The sequence below is a fragment of the Daphnia carinata genome, chromosome 1 (assembly GCF_022539665.2).
Source record: "Daphnia carinata strain CSIRO-1 chromosome 1, CSIRO_AGI_Dcar_HiC_V3, whole genome shotgun sequence".
NCBI lineage: Eukaryota > Metazoa > Arthropoda > Branchiopoda > Diplostraca > Daphniidae > Daphnia > Daphnia carinata.
In genome coordinates, this window is record NC_081331.1 from 6,220,185 (window position 1) to 6,245,623 (window position 25,439).

At 41.9% G+C, this 25,439-nt stretch overlaps 5 protein-coding genes across 10 annotated transcripts in view; 2 read left to right on the plus strand and 3 right to left on the minus strand.

The window, feature by feature from the left end:
* Positions 1 to 25,439, plus strand: part of LOC130690820 (scavenger receptor class B member 1-like) — a 96,086-nt gene that overhangs the window by 4,268 nt on the left and 66,379 nt on the right. For 2 of the 3 annotated variants that reach the window (XM_057513685.2, XM_059496409.1), the window contains 5 exons: positions 78 to 284; positions 372 to 636; positions 771 to 1,033; positions 1,118 to 1,243; positions 1,317 to 2,358. In XM_057513685.2, the coding sequence (XP_057369668.1) occupies positions 78 to 284; positions 372 to 636; positions 771 to 1,033; positions 1,118 to 1,243; positions 1,317 to 1,601 (1,146 nt within the window). In that variant the 3' untranslated portion in view covers positions 1,602 to 2,358. Of the gene's footprint in view, positions 1 to 77; positions 285 to 371; positions 637 to 770; positions 1,034 to 1,117; positions 1,244 to 1,316; positions 2,359 to 25,439 lie in introns of those variants that run through there. The other variant, XM_059496408.1, reaches the window with a different exon arrangement.
* On the minus strand, positions 3,590 to 5,346 carry LOC130690838 (GILT-like protein 1). Its single transcript, XM_057513704.2, has 7 exons — positions 5,231 to 5,346; positions 4,440 to 4,589; positions 4,336 to 4,387; positions 4,216 to 4,277; positions 4,099 to 4,149; positions 3,875 to 4,021; positions 3,590 to 3,800 (listed from the first exon to the last, which is right to left on the minus strand). The coding sequence occupies exons 1-7, from the start codon at positions 5,288 to 5,290 to the stop codon at positions 3,705 to 3,707; spliced, it is 618 nt and encodes a 205-aa protein (XP_057369687.1). The 5' UTR covers positions 5,291 to 5,346; the 3' UTR covers positions 3,590 to 3,704.
* On the minus strand, positions 6,223 to 8,445 carry LOC132088201 (GILT-like protein 1). 3 transcript variants are annotated; one of them, XM_059496456.1, is made up of 7 exons: positions 8,283 to 8,445; positions 7,635 to 7,784; positions 7,447 to 7,563; positions 7,327 to 7,377; positions 7,113 to 7,259; positions 6,941 to 7,045; positions 6,223 to 6,402 (listed from the first exon to the last, which is right to left on the minus strand). In XM_059496456.1, the coding sequence occupies exons 1-6, from the start codon at positions 8,340 to 8,342 to the stop codon at positions 6,941 to 6,943; spliced, it is 630 nt and encodes a 209-aa protein (XP_059352439.1). In that variant the 5' UTR covers positions 8,343 to 8,445; the 3' UTR covers positions 6,223 to 6,402. The 3 variants fall into 3 exon arrangements, with proteins under 3 accessions (XP_059352439.1, XP_059352437.1, XP_059352440.1); XM_059496454.1 differs by having other exon boundaries at positions 6,223 to 6,387; positions 6,939 to 7,045; XM_059496457.1 differs by lacking the exon at positions 6,223 to 6,402 and adding an exon at positions 6,774 to 6,856.
* On the minus strand, positions 8,889 to 11,507 carry LOC130690845 (ribosome quality control complex subunit TCF25-like). The gene is made up of 8 exons (XM_059496406.1): positions 11,247 to 11,507; positions 10,765 to 11,179; positions 10,377 to 10,701; positions 9,893 to 10,318; positions 9,735 to 9,819; positions 9,505 to 9,669; positions 9,201 to 9,418; positions 8,889 to 9,138 (listed from the first exon to the last, which is right to left on the minus strand). The coding sequence occupies exons 1-8, from the start codon at positions 11,406 to 11,408 to the stop codon at positions 8,955 to 8,957; spliced, it is 1,980 nt and encodes a 659-aa protein (XP_059352389.1). The 5' UTR covers positions 11,409 to 11,507; the 3' UTR covers positions 8,889 to 8,954.
* LOC130690844 (serine/threonine-protein phosphatase 4 regulatory subunit 1-like) lies at positions 11,760 to 24,431 on the plus strand. Of its 2 annotated transcripts, XM_057513711.2 has the most exons (11): positions 11,760 to 12,095; positions 12,383 to 12,457; positions 13,229 to 13,334; positions 18,644 to 18,756; positions 20,349 to 20,497; positions 20,563 to 20,709; positions 21,608 to 21,778; positions 21,865 to 23,358; positions 23,420 to 23,708; positions 23,776 to 23,875; positions 23,941 to 24,431. In XM_057513711.2, the coding sequence occupies exons 1-11, from the start codon at positions 12,089 to 12,091 to the stop codon at positions 24,014 to 24,016; spliced, it is 2,727 nt and encodes a 908-aa protein (XP_057369694.1). In that variant the 5' UTR covers positions 11,760 to 12,088; the 3' UTR covers positions 24,017 to 24,431. The 2 variants fall into 2 exon arrangements, with proteins under 2 accessions (XP_057369694.1, XP_059352388.1); XM_059496405.1 differs by lacking the exons at positions 11,760 to 12,095; positions 12,383 to 12,457; positions 13,229 to 13,334 and adding an exon at positions 14,838 to 15,468.

A 25,439-nucleotide genomic window follows, 5' to 3' on the forward strand; every position in this document is an offset into this window, starting at 1 on the left:
TCCTTTTTCAAAAAATTTAATTTATTTTCTTTTCTTAAAAAAACCTTTCGTTTATCGCCGTGCCTTTGTGGTGCCAGTCTGCAGCGGATCAGATGAAGTACGCCGTTAAGTTGACTCGCCTAGCTCTCGGCTCCATGCTAGGCGTCCTCAATCAGGAGACCTTCACCGTCCGCTCCGTTCGGGATCTCATGTGGGGATACAACGACAGCCTCTTCAAGTTGGCCAAGGATGTGATGCCGCCCGAGAACGTCGTGCCCCACGATCTATTTGGCCTCTTTGTTGGTGTATGTTTACACATTATCATCAACATACATTTTGTTTTTAAAGAGACAAACGGTTGATGACAAGTGGTACGTTATTTTCTACTACAGAAAAATGGTTCAGCGGCTGACGGAGTTTTCACGATTTCTACTGGCGCCAAGTCGATGGCCAACTACGCCGCTATTGATAATTGGAACGGAATAACCAAGTTGCCGTTTTGGCAAGCGGACAATTGTAACCGTATCGTCGGTACTGATGGAACGGCGTATCCGCCAGACTTGACACCCAACACCACCATCCACATGTTCAATCCCGAATTGTGCCGCAGCCTACCACTCGTCTATTACAAGGACGTCGTTCACAACGGAGTCGCTGGTCAGTTACGTTTTCTTTCTCAACCGCGTCATTTAAAAGAAAAGAAACACGAATGAACAATTTTTTAAGCGTCATGCTTGGTTGCGTTGGTTTTTTTTTTCTTTCGACATCTCATTTGTTTGTAACCTCCCAAGGTTACCGTTTCGGACCTCCAACCAACACATTGGACACGCCGGCCACAAATCCCGATAACGCTTGTTTTTGTCCACCTGGCACGATGGAACGTGATGGTAATTGCGGTACTCGAGGGCTATTCAACATAAGCTCGTGCAAATTCGGCGCCCCCATGGCAATTTCCTGGCCCCATTTCCTTCACGGAGATCCGAAACTCCTTGAAGATGTAGAAGGATTATCTCCCGATCCAAACCGCCACGGCTTTTTCATAGACTTTCAGCCGGTATGTTTTTTTTTCTGTGAAAATTTCTTGGCTTATTTTTTCTACAACTGATTTTTGTTTTTGTCTTGCCAATTTTTTCTAAAGAAATTGACTATCGCCATGATGGCCAAAGCCCGGATGCAGATTAATCTCATGCTATCAAAGGTAGACGACATCAAACAGGTGGTTGGACTTCGTGAAATGGCATTCCCGCTCTTTTGGTTCGAAACTGTAAGTGTAAAATTTCAACAACATTTTCTATGGAGGCTTCTTTTTTTTTTCAACCAATTTTTATTTTTAATAGGGAATCGATAAATTACCGGAAGAAGTGAATCAGAAACTAAAGTTGGTGGCCGAGATGCCGGAGGCGGCCCGAGCGGGAATCTCTTACTCAATGTTCGGTTTGGGCGGTATCCTGCTCTTCTGTGTGGCTTTAATGATCTGGAAGCGGATGAAGAGCAAATCTTATGGATCGGGAGGTATGAGCAATGCCGACGTCGAGTTTGAGAAACGAACGGATGGCGTCACTGTTCACAAGACCAACGGTAAAAGTCGGTCAGCCGAAGAGTCTTCTGATCTCCCCCGATAAGTCTCCTTCCCGGTCGATGTTGTATTTAATTCACTCCATTTTTTTTGTTTTGTTCATTCAGTTTCATTCATTTTTTCTCGCTCATCTAGGCTTTTCTTTTGGTTTGTTTTAATTTGTCTTCCTTTCATCTTTGTTCTATTGCGTGTGTGCGTGTTGTACGTGGTGCCAAACGATTGCGGGAGGCGTGTGTTTCGATTGTGACATTGGCGAATCATGTTTCTTCTGCTGTTTTCCCTTCTCACTGGATCAAATATTCATCACCATGTATCATATACTATATAGAATGGAAATATCCCGCTCACTATTTCTTATTTTTTTTTGTTGCTCCCACTTGTTTGTTTCTGTGGTTTTACGACTCCCGTGTCTATCTTGTAGAGATTATCAACCTATTGTATCTCCGCATGACAACATTCCTCACAATTCGTTTTAGGGACTCTCCAAAAAATAATCATAATTTGTGTTTTTTTCATTTCCCTACCATTTTTTTTGTTGAGAATTCTTTTGCGCTCAAACATTGCGTGCCTTTCAATTTTGTTTTGTCAGTCTCGTGTTTTTTTTTTGTAGCTATAATCGTTCTTCTTTTCTTTTGTGACACGGCTCTCATACATATCTCGTGAATTTTGATGCGGATGAAATTCTAATGATTTCCCCCTCCCATGGACCCATGTTTAGATGTTCGTGAATGAGCAGATGTTGACAAGTGTTCCAACCGTTTCCTTTTTTTAAAAATGAAAATAAAACAAATAATTAAAAGAAATTGCTAAAGTTATTTTCTTTTTATGCAGTAGAACGTTTCGCTTTCACTTTTTTGCGTTGTTTGCAACTGTCACGATTGACGTGCCACCTTGGCTCTTCATTGGTTTTTTCTTTCTGTAGAAATGTTGAGACCAACTATCCAACGCTTAAGGTTACCAACCGTGCGGATCCGAATCAGCAACGTGATCCGAATTTATTTCTCTCTTTTGATGATAGCATATGAGAAAGCGTGAATCATTAACAAAGTATGATGAAATCGTTTTATTTGTGCTTCTTATTAACTTAGAAAAATTGATTCATTGTGAAAACTATAGAAAATTCACCACAAGCTTTCCTGTTACAGCTGAAAAAAAACACACCGGTCGTTTTGGGACCGAGATATTTGAATGACGCAACGACCGAACTTGTCGGCAGGATGTGGAAGACGCGTAAACGAACCCTTTTCTCCCGAAGGGTTTTCTAGCAAAGAAAATTACGTACACAGGCATTAGTTGTTCCGGTTCAATGACGAACCGCGTTTCCGGGCTGCTTCATCGCCAATGGCCCGCACTCATAATTCGTTTCGCCAGCACTGCGGGCGGTGCTTCATATTGCAATTCAGTCGTGACACGGGAGCGAATGAAAGTGAAATGTGTGACTCATATGTTGTCAATACCAGCACGAGGCAGACAAAATTGCAGCAATTACGCAAATAGTAGAAAAAGAAAAAATACTCGTGTGGTATAAGTACGAGGCCTTGAAAAAGAACCACAAATTACACGACCAAAATATTATGTATAAGGTTGTCCTTTATCACAAAACTTTATTGAAAAGAATAAGCGCATTGTCATTAGGTTTGAACAGATTAGAGTTTAATGAAAAGGGTTTCTGTTGTAGAGGGAAATTTAAGATAACGTGTTATTGCAATCTGTACAACAAGGATGTTTTGATTGCAATTCAATTACGTAGCGTGAGTTGCATTTTCGTGTTTTAGATGTACTGCATGACCCGACTGTTTTCATGTTTGCTATTTTTTTTTTTTGCTAACATGTTAGACACTTTTTAGATAAATTGAAGTGTAGGATTTCATTTTGCAGCCCAAATAAAATTATGTTAAAAAATAGCCAAGTGTGTCATCAGAAAAAATCCCGCACAAAAGAGTGTTATCTAATGATGGATGATACAGGGCATTCGCTAACATAAAATATAGTTCAAATTCATCAAGTCGAAATTTATTTGCATAAATTTTACGTAAGAATTAGATAGAAAAAAATTTCCATATTGTTGACGCATGGGGGGATTTTTTTCTATAATCTTAAGTAACAAATTGGCTCATAGTAGGGGATGACGTAATGAATATGCGGGTAGCTAAACCAAACAAGCCAGGGTATTAGCGGGAGCGTTATTACAAGCAACTCCCGTCAAGTTGGTGAGACTTTCCCACTGATTCGATTCATTCCACACCTTTGATGAATTCCAGAATTAAATATGTAAACACACTTGGCACAAAAAATACAATAAATCGTGACTTTCATTACCTTGTTGTAGATCAACCACGGAACAAAAGACAATGTTGGATCAAGGTTCAAGGTTTCTACACCGTAATCGTGAACTAAATTTTGTCCCTCAACGCTATTTTGGCAAGCATCGATCGGCGTGTAATCCAAGCCAGCCGATTCAGCGCACTATTAAACGAAACCAATTTTCTTTACCACACCCGTAAAAAAAATTATCGTGCGGTATCGTTAAAAATCAAACGAACCGATGGACCAGCAGTAGGTGCATCCATAAGGCAAGTAGTGAAATTCAAAGCCTGTTTAAATTTTGATGCAGTAATTTCCATACGTGTTACTAATAATTTCTAAATGGATCGATTTACCTGAGTAACTGAAGGGCTGTACTTGATCCCGCACGCGTGGAGAATGTTACCCGTACATTCCGCTATCAATAACGTTAACTTACAACGTATAAATATTTGAAAAGTTTAAAACACTTGTACCTGGCCCATGTTGGCATTCAAAATTCCATCCGCCTTCCGCATTCGAAACAAACTGAACACGAAGGAGTCAGTAATTGCCGTTAAATAGTTTTAATTGTAATTACTGTAGCCTTTCCGAACGGAACCAATCTTAAATCGGTGAAAGTGGAAAGAGTTGGCCAGTTTGGATTCAACTGCGTCACAAGGAAATTGCGGCTGTCCGGGCAAAGCGATTCATAATATACATCCAATGTCATTCTTTCATCCACTTTCGGCTTCATTCATTTAGAAAGATAAGAAATCTTGTTTAACACCTTGCAAGACATGTACGGCCATTATACCAAATATTAATTGGCATATGATTAGCGAGCATGTTTATTGTATGGGTTGAACACACTTAATGTATCGAGCATGAATAGAGACATAGATAAATTCGGTCAAGGACAGAACGGGATTAATGAGCAAGTCAACTGAAAAGAAATCGATATTATAAAGAAGAAAGTGTACATAAAACACAATAAACTACTATCACGTCACGCTTCAACACGGAATTCATCATTCGTGAAGTCCCACAAAAATATGATTAAACAACTCTCGCTGCGTATGTAAGTCATAAGAGAATGTTTGTTGATGATTGCTTAACCTAATGTAAAATATAAAAAACTAGGATAAGACACAACACGCAGTTTGTAACGGGCGTTACTCACTGACCATTTTTGGGATCGCTGACTCAACAACTTTGCATATTGGTAAAGCTGTACGACAATCTCCTGCATGTTTTGAACTGTTCATAAAACTCTATGACACCAACAAAATAACCGCTAGCGCTAAAAATTCACGCCTTTTTCTTACTATTAAGTGTGGGATCTACTGGCGCGTAACAACGCATTTAAAAGAAAAATATTTTAAAAATTACCTGAGGGGCACCGTGAATGGCACATATCAGTACGAATCCAATAGCCAGCGTTGAAAACATTTTCTCTTTTAAAATTTGGTAGAACTGAAAACAACTGAATTCGTTGGGTTCGTTTTCGAACGGCGACAAAGGTATGTATTGAACAGACAGTCTTAATATACTATTAGATAACGTATTGATACGCATTTGTATATCAGCATTAGGAGCAATGTACTCCATTCCTGACCTTTGTTCCTATCGCAGTTCCCTGTGAACTTGCTGCTTTTTTCATTTTGACAATGTGCGACTAATTGTAACGAAATTATAATAACAGGTTATATAAAATATGTAAATTAAAGGTAAATAATGGATGGTAAAATATATCTTACCGTCCGCACTTCGGGCTGTAAAGGTAAATTTGCCTCGAGTAAACACGACAATCAAGAGGAAAAGTAAGGACAACCTGTTTTCAGAATGGGGAAAACCAAATCGAATTTGGGAAACGTGTTGTGAAACCATCAAAAACCAGTGAAGATGACAAAGGCAGTCTACTGCGTACGGAAGCGAGTTTATAAACACAGGTGATGGACTCCCGTGTTTGGGACAAAAGACGGAACGGTTGGGTTTCTTTCATTTTCTTGGGCAATAGGCGATTCAGGTTTCTGTAGGAAATCGATCGACAAAGAAAGTCTCCATTGTTCTAGCGTTCATATTAGTTTAAAAGGAATTGTGACCGAGACTTATCACTCAATATTTCGTTCAAAAACCAATGTCATTGTTGTGTCTGGACTTGCGACTTTGTTTCGTTTTGTGCAAGTCATCTCATTTCAAAGGTGATTAGACACTTTCGATGGAAAGTGCAGAACCCCTGTGCCGTCAGAAGTCCATCAAAATTTAGGAGAGAAATTTCAATGAAAATAACTAGACATCCTGAAATTCCTGTTTGCAGTTTTAGTTTTTTTAAGTTTGTCGGCAATGGCGGCACATGTACCCTATAGTGAGAATAAAGAAAGTCCCGATAAACTATGCAAATTTATTTTCTTGTTGTATAATGTATGCATTCGTTTTTTCTTGGGCATGTTACGAAGAATGTTTTTTTCATCACCAGTTTGGCTTCCAACAGTTGTGTAGTTAGCACAGTGAAAAGTGATTCATCTCCATGAAGTAACATGGGTCGGGCCCTATACAACGAACTAACAAGAAAAGAAAAATGAGTGATCTATTCTTTCGTTTTTTTTATGGCAATCATGCTGACTTGCCCGCCCTGTTCGTAATAGCTCAGTAATGGTGCATAATTCAAAAAGGTTTGAGTAAACCTCATCGTAGCCTATTTGTGACGTTTTATACACAAAAGATCAGGTATATGTAGCTATTATTCCACCATACGTACAGAAATTTTACCAATAGACTTAATCGTACTAAAATGCACTTTTCATATACAGAATGGTGTAGCTTTAAATTCCCTAACGTGCACCTGAATATGTAATAAACAGCTTACTAGATGAAACAGAAAAGGAAATTAGAAACTATAGTGAAATTGCGTACTGTTTCCAAAAGATTTGGATCGGAGCAAAAACAAGTTTTATTAACGACATAAACTCCAATTGCGAATGCTATAACGGAAAGAAGCTAATACACTTCAGTACACTGTACTGAGGTTGTATACTTTTGGAAGAAAACCAGAATACAGATTTGAACCAGAGAAAGCAATGATCTAGCAAAGAGATTTACCTAGAGACCATTCGAAAGGCAGGCAGGTGCACTGAACCCGCTGTGTGTGCAAGCAACGCTTCTGACATTAGAAAGACTGCTCCATTGCTTAGAATCGTCAAAAACCTGTTATAAGTTTTAATTTTCTAAATTTTAGATTGTTCCTTTTGAAATTAAATGCACTAGATTTCACCTTGTCGTACACCACCCAGGGAACAAACGTCAAAGTCGGCTGTAGACTTAAAGTCTCCACTCCATGAGCTTGGACCAAATCTTGACCTTCCACGCTCTTGTGACATGCGTCAATAGGAGTAAAATCCATGCCGGATAGTTCAGCGCACTATTGAAACAATAAAAATAATTATTCTAATTTAATTACAGGTAAGAAAAAAAAATTAGTAGCATACCTGAGCACCAGATGTAGGTGCTCTCATGAGGCATGATGCAAAGCTCAAAGCCTGTTTTCGTGTGTTGAAATTGCATTTAATTGGCTCTTTTCAAAGAGATAACAAGTTTTTACGGTATACCTGAGTCGAATCTTTGCTGTACTTGATACCACAGGCGTGAAGGATGTTACCATTGCATTCGGCGGAGCCATGTTGGCAACTGAACGACCATCCAACACCCGACGAACTCCGTGTGAACTGCAAACCAACAATCAGGTCGTTAACACCAACATCTGGGGTTATTGTATGAAAATAACGGAGCAACGTACGCTAGCTTTGCCAAAGGGAATCAATCTCAAATTGACAAAGGTCGAAAGAGTCTTCCACTGAGGGGCTAATTGATTCACCAGGAAATTACGGCTGTCGGGGCAGAGAGATTCGTAGTAGACGTCCATGTTCGTTCGTCCACCATTTCCAATCTAGTGAAACATCAAAACATTATCACCGTGGTCACGACAGAAATTTAGATTCCTAAAATGACAACTAGATAAATTGAGCTATGTGGCGACGGAAATTCCATCGGCTGGAATGGAGGGGAAACAAACCAAAAATTCTGAGATGTTCTGTGAAAGAAATATTTTTGGGTTTTTTTCGCCGTTAAGGAATGCGTCTGAGATTGATGAAATTCTTCAAACTAATTTTACAATTTCCACCACTTCTAGACATTCTATCGTCAAGGTAGTTTTTCAATGTCATTGTGCATTTATTATTTCTAGGAGGAAGGAGTATGACCTTGGGAGCCTTGCCTTTCCCTGTAGCCCTTCTACACTCTTTTGTTTGCTTTTTTGTTCTTTGCTTTCGGGAATAATTTAACTGTAGGGCGTGCACCGTTGGCAGAAGTTATTAGACAGATACCTCGCAAAATTCGATTAATTCAAATAACGACATTTACACAAAAAACTATGCCAGATGTTTACCTCGGCAGTGGCGACGATGCTGAAGCACAGCAGTGCAGATACAACCAAAGACTTGTACATTTCTGTAATCAAGAAACTTATGCAGAAGAATTCGATTTCCAGCACTGACTACCAAACACGTCCACTCTCTCCCGGAACTTGCTAAGCAATGTCCACAATTTCGGCTACGCCAAACGACCGAAAGGTTTTTATTGTTATACCTCATTTTTCACTTCCCTGATCAAACAGGTCTGCTCGAGTGAGAGTCGTGCCAGCTGTAGGTGTTTCGCGCATACAACGGAAATTGGTCGACTAGGCAACGGGTCGTTAACATTTTACTACTAGCCCAAAGACACAAACACGACTTCGGTTCAGTTATTAATTTAAACTAGAACAAAGCCATTATCGTTCGGTTTTTTCTCAGGTGATGTAGGCTAACATATAGGCGCAACGGCATAGTGAAATCCTGGGCGTTAATATTTCAAATATGTCCGACTTCCTGGCTAAAAACGCCTGGTCTAGTTTAAATTTATAGGACATATATGAACGCGATGCGACCCACTTAAGAATCAAATATCTACTAACTACGTTGATCTTATTTCACAGAATATAACAAGGAAACGTGTGTTTCTTCCATCCCATTGTAAAAATAAGAATAATATAACAAGAACGTATGGTACAGAAAAACTGCCATTAGTCAGAATGATCCTCTTCGTCATCATTCGAATCGTTGAATGGAAGATCGGGAAGTTGGATGTTGCTAAGCAAATCACGCATGGCTGCAACTAGAGTGGCGACGCTCTGTTGTAAATTGGCACCGGCACCCTCTGCAGCTATTTCATCTTCCTCTTGTAATTCCACATTGGCTCGGGGAGGCCTGGCATCATGTAAAATATGGACCTAAAGCATTTAGATGTGTAAGTAATATTAAGGTAATACCTTGCAGGCTGTCGTTGAACAGCTTGCTGATTATTAACAACTTCTTGTGGATTAAAGCCGGGCAGCAACGAGCGAAAAAAGGAACTGATCAAGCCTCCTTCTAATTGACTGGCAGCTGTAACGTTGGTGGTACTTCGGTTTGGTCTTGTGTAGCTCGACACCGATTCTACAGGAGGTAACGGATCAAAAGACATGACCGCACCCAACTCTGCCAATTCCTGTTTTTTTTTTAATACAATGAATAAATTACAATTGTGTTGCTTATTCAGATGAGTAACAAGGCCTATTTGATTTTTTTATGAACCTGGGGTAGCGTGGCTGTGGCATCCTTGATATCTGACAGAAGAATATGACGGTATATATTTCTCGGCGTTCCCTGATAACGTTTTTTACGCTTTTCCTCAAAATCTTGGGCGATAGACGGCTGGCGATCGACCTCATTTAAGCAGTTGTTGGCGTTTCGTTCTAGCTATTGTTTTTCAAAAGGTCATTTGATCAATAAACGAATCATAAAAATGGTAATCACAGTAGTACCCAAGGGAGCAGTTCGGCATCCTTCCAGAGATGAAACGATCGTCCAACGTAAAGTTGAATTAAATTGTTTAACGACGGCGAATGGCTAATGGCAAATAATAAAAGGTTTTATTTCATAAAATGTTGAATGTTAATGTTTTATGTTATAGTTTACATACCTAAACGGTATTGCTGGTGAAAAGTATTCATGTTTGATAACCCTACTGTTAGCTTGTATGGAACACTTATCCAACAAAGGTACCAATACGCCTGGAAACATTAACAGAGCCTGTTTAAGGAAATCATCTGCAAGCGCAAGGCTTTTCGGGTCGGTTTTCGAATTATAAAAATGTGCCACAGCAATGCCGAAAGCCATGTTGGGAAGCTGAGAAAGGTTCTTTTTGGATTCGAATGCTCCAAAGAAGTCAATAAACCACAAATATTCGCCAGCTTTAATGGCGTAAAAGTCCATCATCAGAATAACAGCTAAAGGGTCGGAGTCCAAATCTAACGTATAGAGCAGTTTGCAAAATTCCAAAGCTGTTCGGTAGCAGCCACGCAGGCCGATGGAAACCAGATGTTTGAATATGGCCAAGAATAACGCCCTTAAAAATAATAAAAGCGTTGATTTGACGAGAAAGATAATAAGTTGGTAGTCGTTACCTGTTTTCCTGTTGTTTGTACTCAAGGCGACAATTTCCGGAAGCCAAATTAAAAGAGGGGTGAAAAGCACTTTCGAGAATGTACAAGGCTCGTTCAATTAGTTCGGTTGCCATTTGCGGGTCCTCACTCATTCGACAAATATCAGAAAGCTGAATCAACGAGTCAATATGGTATGGATGCATATTAACCAGAGCCACTATGTTGGCGGGATTTAGGGAGCTAACGGCTTCCCAGAAATCAAACTGCACTTGTCGGTACTCTTTGTTATGTTCATATTTAAAGTAGAAACAACCATCCTTGGTGTGATCCAAGCTCATAGAGAGACCTAATGGGACAAAAAAGAAATTAAAACATTTTGCAGGTGATGAAATCAAAACGAACAACCAACCTGTTTTTCGTATTTGAGACCAGTTGTCCTTGGCATTGATTAACCATGTTGATTTTACATAAGCTCTTCCTCTGGCTTTCTTTTTTTGTGCAGACACTACAACTCTACTTCCAAAAATCTTTTTCAATTCATTATCAGAATTTAGGTTTTTCTGCTCTAGCATGAGCACATTTTTAGCAGGAGATGGTTTACAGACTGGTAGTCCATGGCCATTTGAAGGTGCTTCATTAACCAGAAACTCATCATCCAGTTCTTCACCATCTTCCTCCAGTTGCACATTTTGCTTCTTCTTCTTTTTAGACTTTTTTTTTGGCTTAGTTCCGGTTTGCACAATATGTGGTGTGTCTTCCTCTGATTCATCATAAGATGGTACTTCTTCAGCACTTTCTCTCTCAGAATCTTCACCTTCATGCAACTAAAATATCGTGCAATTAGTCGTGAATTGTCATACTGCAAGAAAAGAAAAAAGCTAGTTTACATACTAAATCGAACATATTGACAGCAGACTTCTTTTTCCGGTTTCCGTTGACATTTCTGATGGAAGGTGCATCTTCAATTTCTTCTTCTTCTAATAAAAGGCTAGTGGCCAACGTCGATAGCCCATCCTTTCCGCCATGAATTTTACGAAGTTGCCTGTTGGACATTTTCTCCAAAAGCAGGCAGAATATCAAGAAAAGCTCCAATTATAGTTTTCAGTTGATCTGGTGTATTTTGGGTTTTAGGCCCACGTAATCGTCTGCATGTCGGCAACCATCTAGCGGTAAAAAGTAAAATTAGTGTTATACAACTTTGGAAAAACTTTTTTCTTTCCCATAAAGGCGACTTTTCTTGCTACACAGCTATTTTATTTTAAATCAAACTGAATTCTATTACGTTTGCGAAACTTTTTAAAAAAATTTCTTATAATTTTGAATAAATTCGTTTCCAGGCACGCACATTATTCCCCCCCATAACGTGCTGCCACCTTGCGCTTTTAATATTCGAAAACGCTCAGTTGATGGCTTTCTGTCAAACGTGTGAAACCACCGTAAAAATTTCCCCATCGTGCTGAATGGAAATGCTAGTGATCTGATGCTTTGCTTCGCCAAAATGGTTTTGTCTGATATTGGTGGTTGAATGATGACTTTGTTCTCGATTGTTGTTTAAACAGTTCGTTCAAACCAGTTCTCTACAAAACGTTTGCTTAAACAGAGTGTCCATTTGTTTTATGTGCTTGGGAGAACGGCATTGAGAAGAAGGCTGAGAAAAAAGGAGGCAGCAACGTAAACGACGCCTATCGGCAGAGGATTGAAGCTCGTTTTTAGTCTGTACTGGTGCTCCCATCATGGCGGGTTAGTTGGCTGTTTCAGACTGTCAAATTTCATTTTTTCCTTGATCATCTTTGATAGTTGTTGGCCATTCCTGTGTTTTTCTTATCATTACTATTCGTATTGTTCGATTTCTAAGTAAAAAGCTTTTTACATTCATTTTGCAACGACTTTGATGGCTTTGAATGCTACACGGTCGAGGCGATTACAACAGTAGAGAGATTGTCTCTAAAGTGTTTGGCGTGGTTGTGTGTGTGCGTGTGCGCGGCTATAGACAGCGTGTTGATTTTGATCTTTCTTGTCATTGTCAGATGATCCACCTTCGTCCTCGCCACCGGAGGAGACGGAAGAAGAGGAAGACGAGGACTCCAACTCATCGCAACAAGGTAAAAAAAACGATCTTGCCTTTTAGTGAAATTATCAATCTTTTTGGGTGGCATGTGGTTCGATTTTTGCGGTAGTGGTGCGACTTCAATCTTCATGACAACAGTGTATCAAGCACACTATGCCTTGAGAAAAGAAGAAAAAAACGGCATGCCCTGTTTTTTTCACGGTTCAAGTGGCTTTTCCATTTTTCTGTAAAATCTTATCTCTATATTTGTGTGTTTGAATGGAGGGAGAAAAGTTTGGGGAAAAAGAGGCCGAAAAGGTTCGTAACAGGAACCTTGTTAGGGCTAGTGAGTGTTGGCGCCAAAAAAGAAATGCCAGGCCTCGGCCGCATTGTGTTACACACACAAGACCCGCGCCATCATTTCACTGGTAACAAACATTCCTCACTCTCTATCCAAAAAAGATTTCGTTTTTTTTTCTTCTTCTTCTCGCTTTTTCTCATCCTTAAATTCTTGACGTCGTTAAAAAAAAAAAGGTCGTTGGAATGTTTTTCCGACCGATTTCTCCCCCAACATTTAACGTTAGTTGAAAACTTTTGTGGTATTTTCTTATTTAGAACAAAGTAATGAGCTCTTTTGTCCTTCCCTTTCAAATGTACAGAAAATGTTACATTGCAAGAAAATAATTCATTCATTCTCCGAAACTAATCAAGTCAATTTAAGCAGAGTAATAAATGTCTTTCCCGTCCCAACTTACCTGTATATATTATTTTTAAAGTTACTATCTCTTCAATCTGACTGATTTCTCGGTAAAATTTTAACTTGCAGACGATGATGGCGATTCTTCTGAAGATGAAAGGAGTTCAAACGGCCGTGAATCCGTCTCTATCACGGAGATGGAAGCATGTCTGGAGAATGGCAACGCTTTCAACAGGTCAGTTGTCCTATTATTCCATTGGTTCACAAAAAGAAAAAAAAAATGTATGTAAAAGCTGAAGGCTACTAGTTGTGGAGGGCCCTGTTTTCTCGAGATTCCCATAACTCGTTTTTGCTTTCTTTCTCTTGAACGAAAGCCTACGACCCTGAGTTCCGGCCATTTTTTATGGCCAAAATTCTTCATTCAATAGTTAAACTATGCACAAGTTATTTTTCCTATCACTGATTCAATATGGCCGTCACTGAAAAAAACGGCTCAACGTAGTAGTCCTAGGTCTAAAGCGTACAACGTTCGTGATTTTGTGACATTGTATAAAAAGGGGCATTGCGTGGACGGTTACGCAACTGATAATGTCAAGTATTCAAAGTCATCGAGTTTCTGTTACTGATTAATCACAGCATTGAGATAAAAAAAAAAACTTGCACCTGCCGCCCTGAAGCGCCACACCTGTACATTTCCATGTTGTGACAATTTGACAATAGGACTAATGATCTAATCGTAGTGGAAGGCCTGATCGTTGCGTGCGTAGTTACACGACGCCTTAATAGTGCCACTAGTGTTGTGGCGTAGTAAAAAGCACAGATCTTCGCTCCTTTGCCCTAAAGCTTTTCTGTATAAAACTGCGTCATTTCTAGAGGTCTTTTGGCGGGAAAAAATCGATTGATGGGGAAAAAGAAAGGGAGAGAATCGAAATTTTCTGAAATTTGAATTTCTTGCCCATTATATTGGGCAGTAGGATTTGGTGGAAACAAAATGGCTGGCTTAGACATCGTTGGTTTGTGCAAAATTTTGAAATTTTCGGCGTGCTCGAATTGAGTTCAGTTTTCGTTGAGGCATAGCGTCCACGCCCTTGGCCTCAATTCTTTTTTGAGCCTCTTTTCTGATGCGTCGTCGCTCACAAGAAGGTCACTACTTCCAATCCTAGTCCGCAAACTCTTTCCACGAGATGGTGCGCCGATCGAACTCTACACCGGAAGCACAACCTCGAACATTGAAGAATGTTGGCGCCAAAAATTGAGAAGAAAAATAAAAAAAATGGGCGATCTGAAAAAGGAGAAAGAAAAACGGCCGAAGGGACGCCATTCAAAAATATGTGTGTGTATAGGAGGGTGAAATAATGCCCAAAGGCGTAGAGAGAGCGCCTCTTGGTGGACAACTGGCGAACGAGAATGTCTCTCTCCTCATCCACCCTCTTGGCCACCCTCTTTTGTAGGCGATGGAATGGCCGCTGTTTCTGAACCAATAGCCATGGGGCAATTTTTTTCTCATGTGGAACCTGATTGGCCACCTTATCTCCCACCCTAGATGGGGCGGAGCCAGCTCAAACCACCCCTAGAAAACCTTAGATACGCAAGCACACAGGCAGAACACGTTCTCCTGCCCACCCCACAGACTGACTTTTTTTCTGTCTCTCTCGTTTGTGTGCGTGTGTGTGTGTATCGGCGGCGTGTTTTCAACCCCCCTGGCGGTCACTACGTCGTACATTTTCGGCTGTGTGTGTGGTTGGAGACGTTTTGAACTGCAGACAACAGCCGAGAGTCCCGCGCGCACATCGCGTCTGCTTTTTTTCCCTCCCCCCTTTTTTCGTTTTGCTTACCCCTAGTACACACAACCCTCTGCTTTGCACAACTCTACGAAATCTGTGTCGTCGTCGTGTTTAGACTTGAAGAAGCATCGTTTTCGCAGTGAGTTGAAACAACATTTTAGAACCACGTTTTTTGATCGTCGTGTGTTCGAAGAAAAACGTACGATTACACACACGAAACAATTGGAAGAAGAAGAAGAGGGAGACGCTATGGAAGAGGACGCGAATGTACACCATTGGGGTGAAACCCACAACTTTTGGACGAGGGGGAGTTCAAGACCGGAAGCGCGTCCCTTCCCCCCCTCGTGTACGTGTGTGTTGAAGAGCCATCTGCTCCTCTTTTCGTTAGGATGAGGCTTTTCCCACCCCTGCACATACACACACACACGTTCAGCTGCCATGTTGGTTTCGTCGTCGTTGTAGGCCTTTGGGGTACGTCGTCGTAGGAATGGCTCGTTGCACCCAACCCCCCTCCTGATGGCGCTACTTGATTGACTGGACTTAGTGTGTACCCCGCCCGACGCCTCCCAACCTTTTTTAATGATGGTAAGAGTTGATGCCTTTTCTCTTGCTCTCCATGCTGGCGTTTGTTTTGACGATGACTCAGGTCTCTCCCCCCTTCATTTTCTCGTGAGAGTGTGGGGGGGGGGGTGAGTGGCGTCGGACTGTGTGACGTCATCGTGAATGGTATTGATTTATACCCTGCCCCTCTTGCATTTTCCACACTGGCCTTGCGCAATGGCGCTCTCACGTGATCACTCGCGTGTTGACATGGTCGTCTTTTGCTGATGATCTTTAACATTCTGTAGCACGTAATTGTGAATGGGCCCTTATAAAATGGAGAGAAACTTCGTTTTAAAACAGAAAATGTGTGTTCCTTCTTTCCCCCCATTTCCACCATATAAGGCGTCATCGGTTAGGGTTTCTCGGTTGTGTGTCCGATGGAGAAATTCCTTTTCTCTCTCTTTAGGTTTTTTAGAAACCCTTCTTTTTTTTTTCTTATATATTTATTTTTTTCCTCTCTTTTTCGACTCTACACTCCGCCTCTTTGCCCACAGGGTTCATGTTCTACTGCATTCCTGAACCACCCACAGCCTCCTAGCTTGTTTTAGATATCTCTTCGTGTTTTTCCACTAAAAAAAAAGAGCTGGATTGATCCGTTCTTCTTCTGTTTCTAACCATAAATAAATACTTGTTAATCGGCGTGTTTCGAAATCATGACCATCCTGAGAAGAAAAAAAAACGCCATTCAAATGTGTATGTCCCAGTTTTAGAAATTGTTTTTCAGGTGGGATCTTTTTTAAAAATTCATTTTAAGGGGGGATGCGAAATATATATTCTTTCCGGTGTCGGTAACACGAGCACTACACAAACAGGAAGAAGTTCTTCCGCGTCTCTCCCTCCCCGCCTTGAAAGAAAAAAGAAAATGGCGCGCGCTTAAGGGGGGAAGCAAACACGCCTGAAGGTGCAAGACCGGAAGTCAAATATTCCACGGTTTCCTATTCTTGTTTGAAAAAAAAAAATGTTAAAAAACATGACGAAGCCTTTCGTGTCGTGGTTCCGATATTCAATCGTTTTTAATTTTTCTTGTTCGAAAAAATTCTGGCACATAGCGGCCATCTTGAGGTCGCAAGAATGCGTGTGCTTATCTCTGGTTGGATATATGTGGCCCTCGTCTTCGTTTTTTTCTTCTTACTTTTTTTTATGTATGCGAGAGAGGAAGCTGTTAGCCATGGGCACATTCCTGTGAACGCGGCAGAGAGAGAGGGGGAGAGGCATTTTCTAAAATGAACCCTCGGCAGCAGCAGCTGAAGCATTCTTCGTTCCATAGGCTTACCACCACCCATGCGTCCCTTGCCTCTTTTTTTTCTTCAAAGTTCTTCATTGGACCTCGCTTCACGAGGAGGGGTGGAAAAACAAGAAGTTTTCGTTCTCACCCGTCTTTCTTTCGTTTCCCCAACAACATTCGCATTTCTCACCGCTCCCCTCATCTTCCAAGCTCCGATTTCAAAAGACACACAGCATCCATCATCTGCTAGAGGATTTTTTTTAGGGCCCCCTAGACCCTGACCACTCCATTGTTTTCTTACACTAGAAAAAAAAATCTTATGCAATCGTCATCTTGTATGGTTCTTGTGTTTGTTAGTTTACCTGACAATGGTTTGCGTTTTCTTGACCATAGGATGACATGTACGGTTCACTTACGCTTTTCCCACGGGTTTTCTTAAAAACTATTTTGTTACGTTCTATTCACCAGAGAACAAAAAGCGAGTGCATTGAATTTTGAAGTTGAAAAGAAATTTTGCAACAGGGAGGGGGGGGGAATGAAGAGGAAAACAACCGACTATTAGTTTGGTTAAAATCCCAAACGATGGAATTTAATGATGGTTAATTGAGAATAATGATTGTGATTAAAACATGTGAATCGATCGGAAAGCCTCAATTAAATCATTTTCTCTCCATTGACTGAATTTTTGTTCCCCTCCTTGAGAAAAAAAGAGAGAACTCTGTTGGTACTGGCGCAGCGCGTGGCCGCCATTTTGTAGACTCGATGAAAAAGAGCTTACAAAATGGCCGCCGACTCCATCATGAGTTCTGGCGCGCCCGCGTGCACTTCTTCAAAACTAAATTCTTTTTCATGCACATCGTTCGCGTAAACGTATTAAAATTAATTCACGATTTTTTGTTGTTGCTGATTATTTATTTGTTGAAGAAAATAATTGTTCGATCGCTTGCCAAAGTGTATCGAAAACATTATTTTGTAATTCACCAATAATGTAGTCGCCCAATGTTTTTCAAGTGTCGATTTTCTACTCCCCCCCTCTCTTGTCATCTGCTTGAGGGGGTGGAAGGATGCGGGGCCCCCTTTTTTTTCTTTCGTTTTCACGAGACCATCTGGCGGTGATCGTGTCCCGCAACTAGGGGGGCTAGAAAATGTTTTGTAGAGAGGGGTGAGAGGGATGTTCTAGGGTGATCCATCACCTCTTTTTTCAGCAACAAACAACATGGTGAAAATTTTTGAAATAAAAAACGAGTGAGGGGGGAGGGAGAAAAGAAAGCGATTCGTTTCAAATGATGAGACTAGGGTTGAAAAACGAGGGGCCCTCGGGCATCTATGGGGTAGGATAAAAAAAAACACCCTATTTTCGCCCGAGGGCTTCTGCTGAAAAAAATCAATACTTTTACCTCCCTATTCCCCCCCTCTCTTGTCGGTATCAAGCAAACGGTCAAAGGTAAAAAAAAATCTATTCAGTAGAAATAGTGTCAACACTGGAAAGTTGAACCAGTAGTACTTAAACATTGTCGTTGTAGTTGATCCAATAGAAATTGAGCACGTCGAAGGTAAACCTATTAGCTGCAGAAACTCAATCCGTAGTAGGATCCATTGCCGTCAGCCGAACAAACGAGCGCATAAATTGATCATTTTTTTTTTAAGTTTAAATTTAGAAATGGAACAATTGCGTGATTTTGATTTATTTAATTTAAAAAATTTCATTTTTAATGGGCCTATATCCAACTAGGGTTGCTTTCTTTTGCACTCCGCTAGGATTATTATTTTTATTTTCAAAATCATGGTGTAGAGAGTGCCACCTGGTGTAGACATTAGACACTTTTGCATTGGACTGCCAAAACGAAGTTTGAGCCAATAGTAAATTTAAAATAAGAAAAAAAAGAGGAGGAATGACTCAATAATTTTCCTGATTTCTATATTTATATGCAGAGAGCTGGTGGCGCGGGTGATTTTGGAAACGCTGCGCTCGATTCCGGTTCCCGATGTTCATCATGACCTACGCAGAGTGCTGGCCATCATATCGCGCCTGGGCGAAGATTCAGGTATGACAGTGTGCGACGAAAATAATCATCATTATCATAACAACAATGCGGGCCATGCGATTGGTTCTGGAAGGGAAAGAAAGACAAGAGGCGCCCGTTGATGGATGGGTTCCAGAGTGTAGTTAGCATTTCTTTTTCGTCGTCGGCGCGCACGCGTTTCGTGTCAAAAATCTCGGGTTGGTTTCGAAACACAAGAGTTTTGTGACTTTTCGGTTTTTAGAAGGCAATAGGATAGAGAGAGGGTGACTATTCTTATTTATAGAAAAAGAAAACACCAGGAGAACGGGCGGGCTGGAACCCTCCCGCCCGGCTGCAAAGAGATGGATTGGCTAACGTCTTGTGTGTGTGTGTGTGTTGCCTATTCCGGAATTGGATGCTGCTGCTGCTTGCCAACTATGTTTGTACGCTAGGATATAGTAACGTCGTAGTAGTGTGTGTTTCGAAGCTCCTCCCCAAGTCCAGTTTTTTTGAGTTTTGCTTCCTCATTGGTCCAATTTCGTCCCTTATTTTTTTTTTTCAAGTCCTCATTCTTTGCGTTGAGAAGAGATACAGACACACTGTGTATGTATGTCTAGGAAGAGTTGATTAGACTATGTGGAATACGCAGCAGCAGTTGTCGCGTCGAGAGAAGAAGACGGATGCGGCCCACTGATGCTAATTAAAAAATACCCGAGATTGGGAAAAAAAAAAGGAGGAGGTGGGGTGAGTAAGGAATAACTTGAGCTCGAACTTGCCTAGTGGCTGCTACCACCTCTAACTATATAGATAGATAGTATAGTAAGACACACACACACATCTTTTGAGGAGGAGTTTCTTTTCTTGTCCCGGAGTAAAATTAGTGGGCAGGGATCGCAGAGTGTTTTAGTATCGCTCCCGCGCTCGCTTGCGTCACACCTCAAAAAACTTCTCTTCTCCTCTTCCGTCGTATCTCCTTCCGCACTCTCCGATGGGTTCCGGTGGCTACTCAAGAGCCCAATGTCATCATCTGAGGTTTGGTAGTACGTCACTTAACCCCCCCCCCGCGCCCGCCATTCCCGCCCAAAATCCATAATTCGAGTTTTTATTATTCAAAAGCTTGGGGAAGGAAACATCTTTTTGAACTTACCAGCTGTTTTTACGAGTTTCACCAGCCATTTTAAAAAGTGGAGGTGTCGTGAAAAAAAAAAGTTCTAGTCATCGTTTTAAAAAAGGGGGTTGAGGGGAGCAATGGTTCGCATCTTTGATGGCGCGTGCGGCTTGTTGTTAGGGCTTCGCACGTGCGCCACAAACACCCCCTTCTCCCTTCTGAACAGCGTTCATCCATCAACCGAGTCTGCCAATGAGTTGCTTAGACTCTTCTTCTTTTTCCTTTTTCATGTTCTCATTATCTTTTGCGTCTTGAAGCTATTCCGGCCTCTCCCCCCCCCTCCTTTTCCACCGTCTCTACCCAAGCGGAAAAGGGTTACGTCTTTGACGTGACTCTCCCTCCATCTTCACCAAGAAAAAGATGTGTCTACTCGATGAGCGGAAGTTCGTTAACACTGATGAGTGTAGAAAATGGAGGGAAAAAATCGAGTAGACTTTAAACTAAACAAAAAATTGTATCTTTCTAGAACCTTCGGTGCGGGCTGAGCTGATGGAGCAGGTGCCCCACGTGGCCATGTATTGCCACGAGGAAAAAGATGAACATCAATGGATGCATTTGGTGCCATCGTTTCTACTTCCTCTGGTCGTCCGATACCTCACAGACGTCAACAATCAGGTACGTTTCTAATTTTCTTGTTTTCAAAAGGGCCGTTAATTTAAAGACACCAAAAAAAACATTAGGTGCGTAAAACTGCTCAAGCGGCTCTTTTGGTGCTTCTGGAACAAGAATTGGTGGCCCACAACGACGTCGAAGATCAAGTGTGCCCCCTGTTGTTGATGCTGACCAATGCCGACGCCCACGACGATTTCCGCACAGAAGCCGCAGCTGTAAGTTGTTTTTGTTAATTTTGTTTGTTGCGTTTTTCTTGTTGTTTCCAATTGCCGCGCAAATCCGTGAAAGGCGTCGGCATGAAAGACATGGGTAGTGAGATGTTGGCGTGGCAGTTCCACACCTCTCACTACTTTGTCGTTCATGTCGCGCTCTTTCTTCTTTCTTCGATGTTTAGTCATTGTGTTGCACACAGATCAACAACAAACTGATTTCGGGCCGTCAGAGTCGACTGGGAAATGCTGTCTAAAAACACTTTCGCTAACCACGAAACGTCAAGTCATATCACAGCCAGCTTTGACGAGCCGGGAATCGAGTCTCATTCATCCTTTCTCTTTTTGTTGTTCCAGTTAGTTTTTTTTTTTTATTCCATCGCCAGGAAATGCGGAGAGATCCGACATTCGCGCCGTTCGTCGGAATGGCTGTGGTGTGTTGCTTTTGGAAATGTTCATATCACAGCCATTCTAGATGCGCGGAGCTGCTGGAATATAAACAATACTTTCAAAACAAGCAAAAACAAATGCTAACATTGTGCCGCTCGCAAAGTGGCTGTCGTGTGTCCCCATTCATTCAGCGTTTCATATCACAGCCAGCTTTGATGAGCGGAACATTTAGCCCAATAATAAAAAGTCTACCGGAAGAATAGAAAGCGCTTCATTGTTGTCCATTGTTTTGTGGGTTTTTACAAACGAGACTCGTGTCGGGTGTATTAGCTTGTCAGAGTGGTTGTGGTGTGTGTTTTGTCATACTCGTATCACAGCCAGCTTTGATGAGCGCTACGCTCGACTTGTTGCTTCGCATACCTTTTTGCTATTTTACCTGTGTGAATGTATCGATTTTGCATCTATTGTTTGTTTGTGTCTAACATTTGTGATTGTTTTCGCACGGCCGAAAAAGTTGATGTGCCGAATGGCCCCGTTGCTGGGCGGTGATTTGTCGCGTCGTGTTTTCCTTGAACGATTCGCCGCTTTGTCGGCTGATGGCCTCTTCCACGTCCGAAAGATCTGCGCCGCCAATTTTGGAGAGTTTTGTGCCGTCGTCGGTCAAGAGGTCACCGAGTCCACACTGGTATGTGTATTTCAAATTCTTGTGATCCATTTGTCTCTGTCGGAAAAGGATGTAATGTTCCCTTTCTTTTGGTACTTTTGTTTTAGTTGGACAAGTTTTACGCGCTGTGCCAGGACGAGCTGTGGGGCGTGCGCAAAGCCTGCGCCGAAGTGTTCATGAGCCTATCCCGTGTTGTCTCTGCAACGAAAAGACGCAACGATTTGGGTAGCCTCTTCGTCAACCTCCTGCAGGACGAGTCGCGTTGGGTTCGAATGGCTGCCTTCCAGGCTCTCGGACCTTTCATTTCGACCTTCTCACGAATGGAAACCGAGAACGAATCGACATCATCGCCGTCAGCAGCGCCCGTCGAACCAGCCGAATCGGAATCATCGATGGATCAATCGGATTTTAACTCATTTTATTTCTGGAGAGATCCTCTACCCCAATTGAATTTGACCAGCGAAACGAACGCAGATCAGCAGCCCGAAGAAAACAAAGAGTCCGTCTCGGATAGCGTTGAGAAAGCCCTAGAAGATTTAATGGCTCGCGTTGAACTTGGACGTGGCGAGGCTCAACCGGCACCCGCTCCATCCAACGAACTCGTTCCAGAACCCGTTCACGCCTTTGACTTGAGGAGAGTTGCCTGTCAGGAATTGTTGGGAGGTCCCGTTGCCGTTAGCAAAGAAAATGGTGACACCACAGCATCAACGCCAAACGATTTATCTGGCGATTCGAAACCTACCAGTGATATCCAGCCGACACTTCTCTCTTCTAGTATTACTACCTCTTTGGCGACAGTCATGTCGTCATCTTCTCTCTTTCAACCCAATCTTTTACCACCCGCCTACGTCAAGAGCAATAATGATTTACCCACCACCGTCTATTCGAATTCATTTTGCCCGTACTATTCACCCCGACGGCGTTCCGATGGTGGCAGCATGAGCGGAGGTGTTGTCCTGGACACGTCCCGCTCTCGACCCTACAGTCCCTACGGATCGTCTTCAATGCGCTCTTCAATTTCTCTCAGTCAATCGGTTGTGCCCCAGAGTCTGATGGACTATTACCTCCAAATGACGGATCCTTATTATGTCGAAACGGTCGACGCCGAAATCACCCGCCACTGCGCCTACAGTTTGCCGGCCGTCGTCTGCACCCTGGGCAAAGAGCACTGGCCGTTGCTACGCGACCTTTACACCACGCTGGCGTCGGACATGCAGTGGAAGGTACGCCGGACTCTGGCTTCGAGCATTCACGAGATTGGGGCCATTTTAGGCCAAGAAGTAGTGACGCAGGATCTGCTGCCCGTCTTTGACGGTTTCATTAAAGATCTGGACGAGGTACGCATCGGAGTGTTGAAGCACTTGAGCGATTTTCTCCGCCTGTTGCCCGAAAGGGAACGACGCAGTTATCTACCGCGCTTGGCCGACTTCCTCAAGCTAGATAACGAACAGAACTGGCGCTTCCGTCAAGAGTTAGCCCTCCAACTACAGTCCGTAGTCGGTCTCTTTTCACCCGCCGACAGCGCTCAATCTATCTTGCCTCTAGCCCTAACACTGGCGTCCGATCGGGTCGCCGCCGTCCGTCTTCCTGCCTTCACACTCGTAAGTCTGATTGATTTATAGTATTTAACATTACAAATGAAAATGTTATCGTTCTCTCTAGGTTAGTCAAATAATGAAGCAGGTGTCTGAGAACAGCTGGGCCGAGGACGCCGAATCGATGCTCACTCCACTTCTGGCCGATCTAACGACTCGTTTCTGTTCCGGCAACCGATGGATGCTACGCCAGAGTTACGTCAACATCTGTAACCAGCTGGTGACGGACCGCGCGTTGCCTCTTGAAGAGTTTGCCAAACTGCTTCTCGCACCTCTGCTGGCCCTCAAACAAGACCGCGTACCCAATGTCCGGCTGGTCCTGGCCAGAGTCATCAATTTCCAGCTGAAATATCACGGTATCGGGAAATTTTTTTTAAATTAATTAAAGTAAATTAAAAATTTTAAAACTTAATTTTTGAACAGAGTTTTTTTCTGGATCGGATAGTCCGTACCGGGAATCGCTGGATGAGACGCTCAACCAATTATCCGCCGATAAGGATCGTGATGTCTCTTATTACGCCACGTAAGTTTTGATCAATTTATATTTATTCCGACCAAGATGTATAAAAACAAAAAATTAATTATTAGGTGTTCCACAGTCAAACGGGATCAGACGCAGATCACTTCGGATCCGCTTCCTCCGACAGGGGAAAACGCTGCGTGATAGCCAAATAAAAAAAATGAACTGTACACATTCACACACTCATTCTTTTGCATGATGCCAACACACAACGAAAACTTGTACTCCCTCTCTGTGTTTTCTTCTCTCCCCCTACTTTTTTTTCCCTCTTCTATCTCTAAACATCTTTGATCTCTTCGTTTTTAAAACAAAAAGAAACATCCAACAACAAAAGGAGGTGGGGCGTGTGTAAACCAGAGCCAAAGTGTGTGCGTGTGTGGTGCCTTGTACAAACAAGACTATACCTGTGTGTGTGTGTGTGTTGTTACTAGTAAACTAGATGAAAATCACGATCACGCAATTGGTGCAGGCAAGAACGCATTAGCCTCGATTTCAAAACATTACAGAAACAAAAAAAAAAAAAATCATAATTTTTCATGTTTTCTCCTCCCTTTTTTTTTTAATCAAAATTTTTTTTCTTCGCTTGCCTATTTATTTTGCAAGCACAAATGTGTTGTGGGGGAGGGGAATTGTACAAGTTTGTCTGCTATGCCCTTACTGTGATGTGGTGGCAACCGCCACCTAACCTGATTGGTAGACGGAGAAGAAGAAGAAAAGGAAAAATACATCAAAAACAAATTTTTGTTGTTGCTGTTGTTGTTGTTGCCTACGCCGAAGTATTTCTTGTCATTTGGAACGCTCCCCAATATCATTTGGCTCGAAAGATTGTTTTAAAAAAAATGTATTGTTTAATGAAGCCATCGATAAAATGCAAAAAGTGCAAACATCTTAATGAGGTAGAATGCAGACTGAGCTCTTGCTTTTAAAAGATTAAAAAGGAGTGCCCCCTTTTGCGATGTGCGCGGGAGCCTCTCGACCCCTCGTTGTTTGCTTCTGTAACAAGAGAAACGGTTCTATATTTATCAAATAAAAAAGCTGCAGTCCCCCCTTTTTTCTCTTAAGCAAGAGCCAGCTTTGAAAATAGATTTTTCTTAGCTGGTCATCAAGGGAGTGACGCTCAAATGGCGACAGACTCGATGAGAAGTGGAGAAAGAAAACGGGGGTGAAACAACACTATTTCGTGGGTTTGTTTCCCCTCATTTCCATTTATTTATTCTTTTAAAAAATGGAAAAACGATTCCATAGCTTCCGGTTGTACTTGAATTAGAAAAAGGAAAGGATTTCTGTTTTAACTGCTTTTCTCGAGTGGCGGTTGGTTCTCACGCTGTACGGCTAGAAGACCTACGCCGCCATTACGAAAAAGGAATAAAATGGCGAAAAAGCGTAAACGATAAGTTCAAAACACTGTTTAAAAAAAAAAGACCAAAAATAATATTAAAGAAAATGATGTTGTGACTTAAGTAAGCGTGAAATTCTTTTATTTTTATGGATTTTTTTAAGAGACGCAGATAGAAGAATGCTGTACCAATCACGTCAGGAGAGCGACGATTGGCCGACATATCTTTCT

Excerpts from the sequence above, each read along its gene's own strand:
- LOC130690844 (XM_057513711.2), top strand. Across the intron at positions 13,335-18,643 it reads AATGGCAACGCTTTCAACAG|AGAGCTGGTGGCGCGGGTGA; the intron begins GTCAGTTGTCCT and ends ATTTATATGCAG. Across the intron at positions 20,498-20,562 it reads TCACAGACGTCAACAATCAG|GTGCGTAAAACTGCTCAAGC; the intron begins GTACGTTTCTAA and ends AAAAAACATTAG.
- LOC130690838 (XM_057513704.2), bottom strand. The coding sequence starts at position 5,290 with ATGTTTTCAACGCTGGCTATTGGATTCGTACTGATATGTGCCATTCAC. Across the intron at positions 4,278-4,335 it reads TGAATGCCAACATGGGCCAG|CGGAATGTACGGGTAACATT; the intron begins GTACAAGTGTTT and ends CGTTATTGATAG. Across the intron at positions 4,022-4,098 it reads CACCTACTGCTGGTCCATCG|TGCGCTGAATCGGCTGGCTT; the intron begins GTTCGTTTGATT and ends TTCGTTTAATAG.
- LOC130690845 (XM_059496406.1), bottom strand. The coding sequence starts at position 11,408 with ATGTCCAACAGGCAACTTCGTAAAATTCATGGCGGAAAGGATGGGCTA. Across the intron at positions 11,180-11,246 it reads CTGTCAATATGTTCGATTTA|TTGCATGAAGGTGAAGATTC; the intron begins GTATGTAAACTA and ends ACGATATTTTAG. Across the intron at positions 9,820-9,892 it reads TCACCAGCAATACCGTTTAG|CCATTCGCCGTCGTTAAACA; the intron begins GTATGTAAACTA and ends ATTTGCCATTAG.
- LOC132088201 (XM_059496456.1), bottom strand. The coding sequence starts at position 8,342 with ATGTACAAGTCTTTGGTTGTATCTGCACTGCTGTGCTTCAGCATCGTC. Across the intron at positions 7,785-8,282 it reads GCATCGTCGCCACTGCCGAG|ATTGGAAATGGTGGACGAAC; the intron begins GTAAACATCTGG and ends ATGTTTCACTAG. Across the intron at positions 7,564-7,634 it reads TTCCCTTTGGCAAAGCTAGC|TTCACACGGAGTTCGTCGGG; the intron begins GTACGTTGCTCC and ends GTTGGTTTGCAG.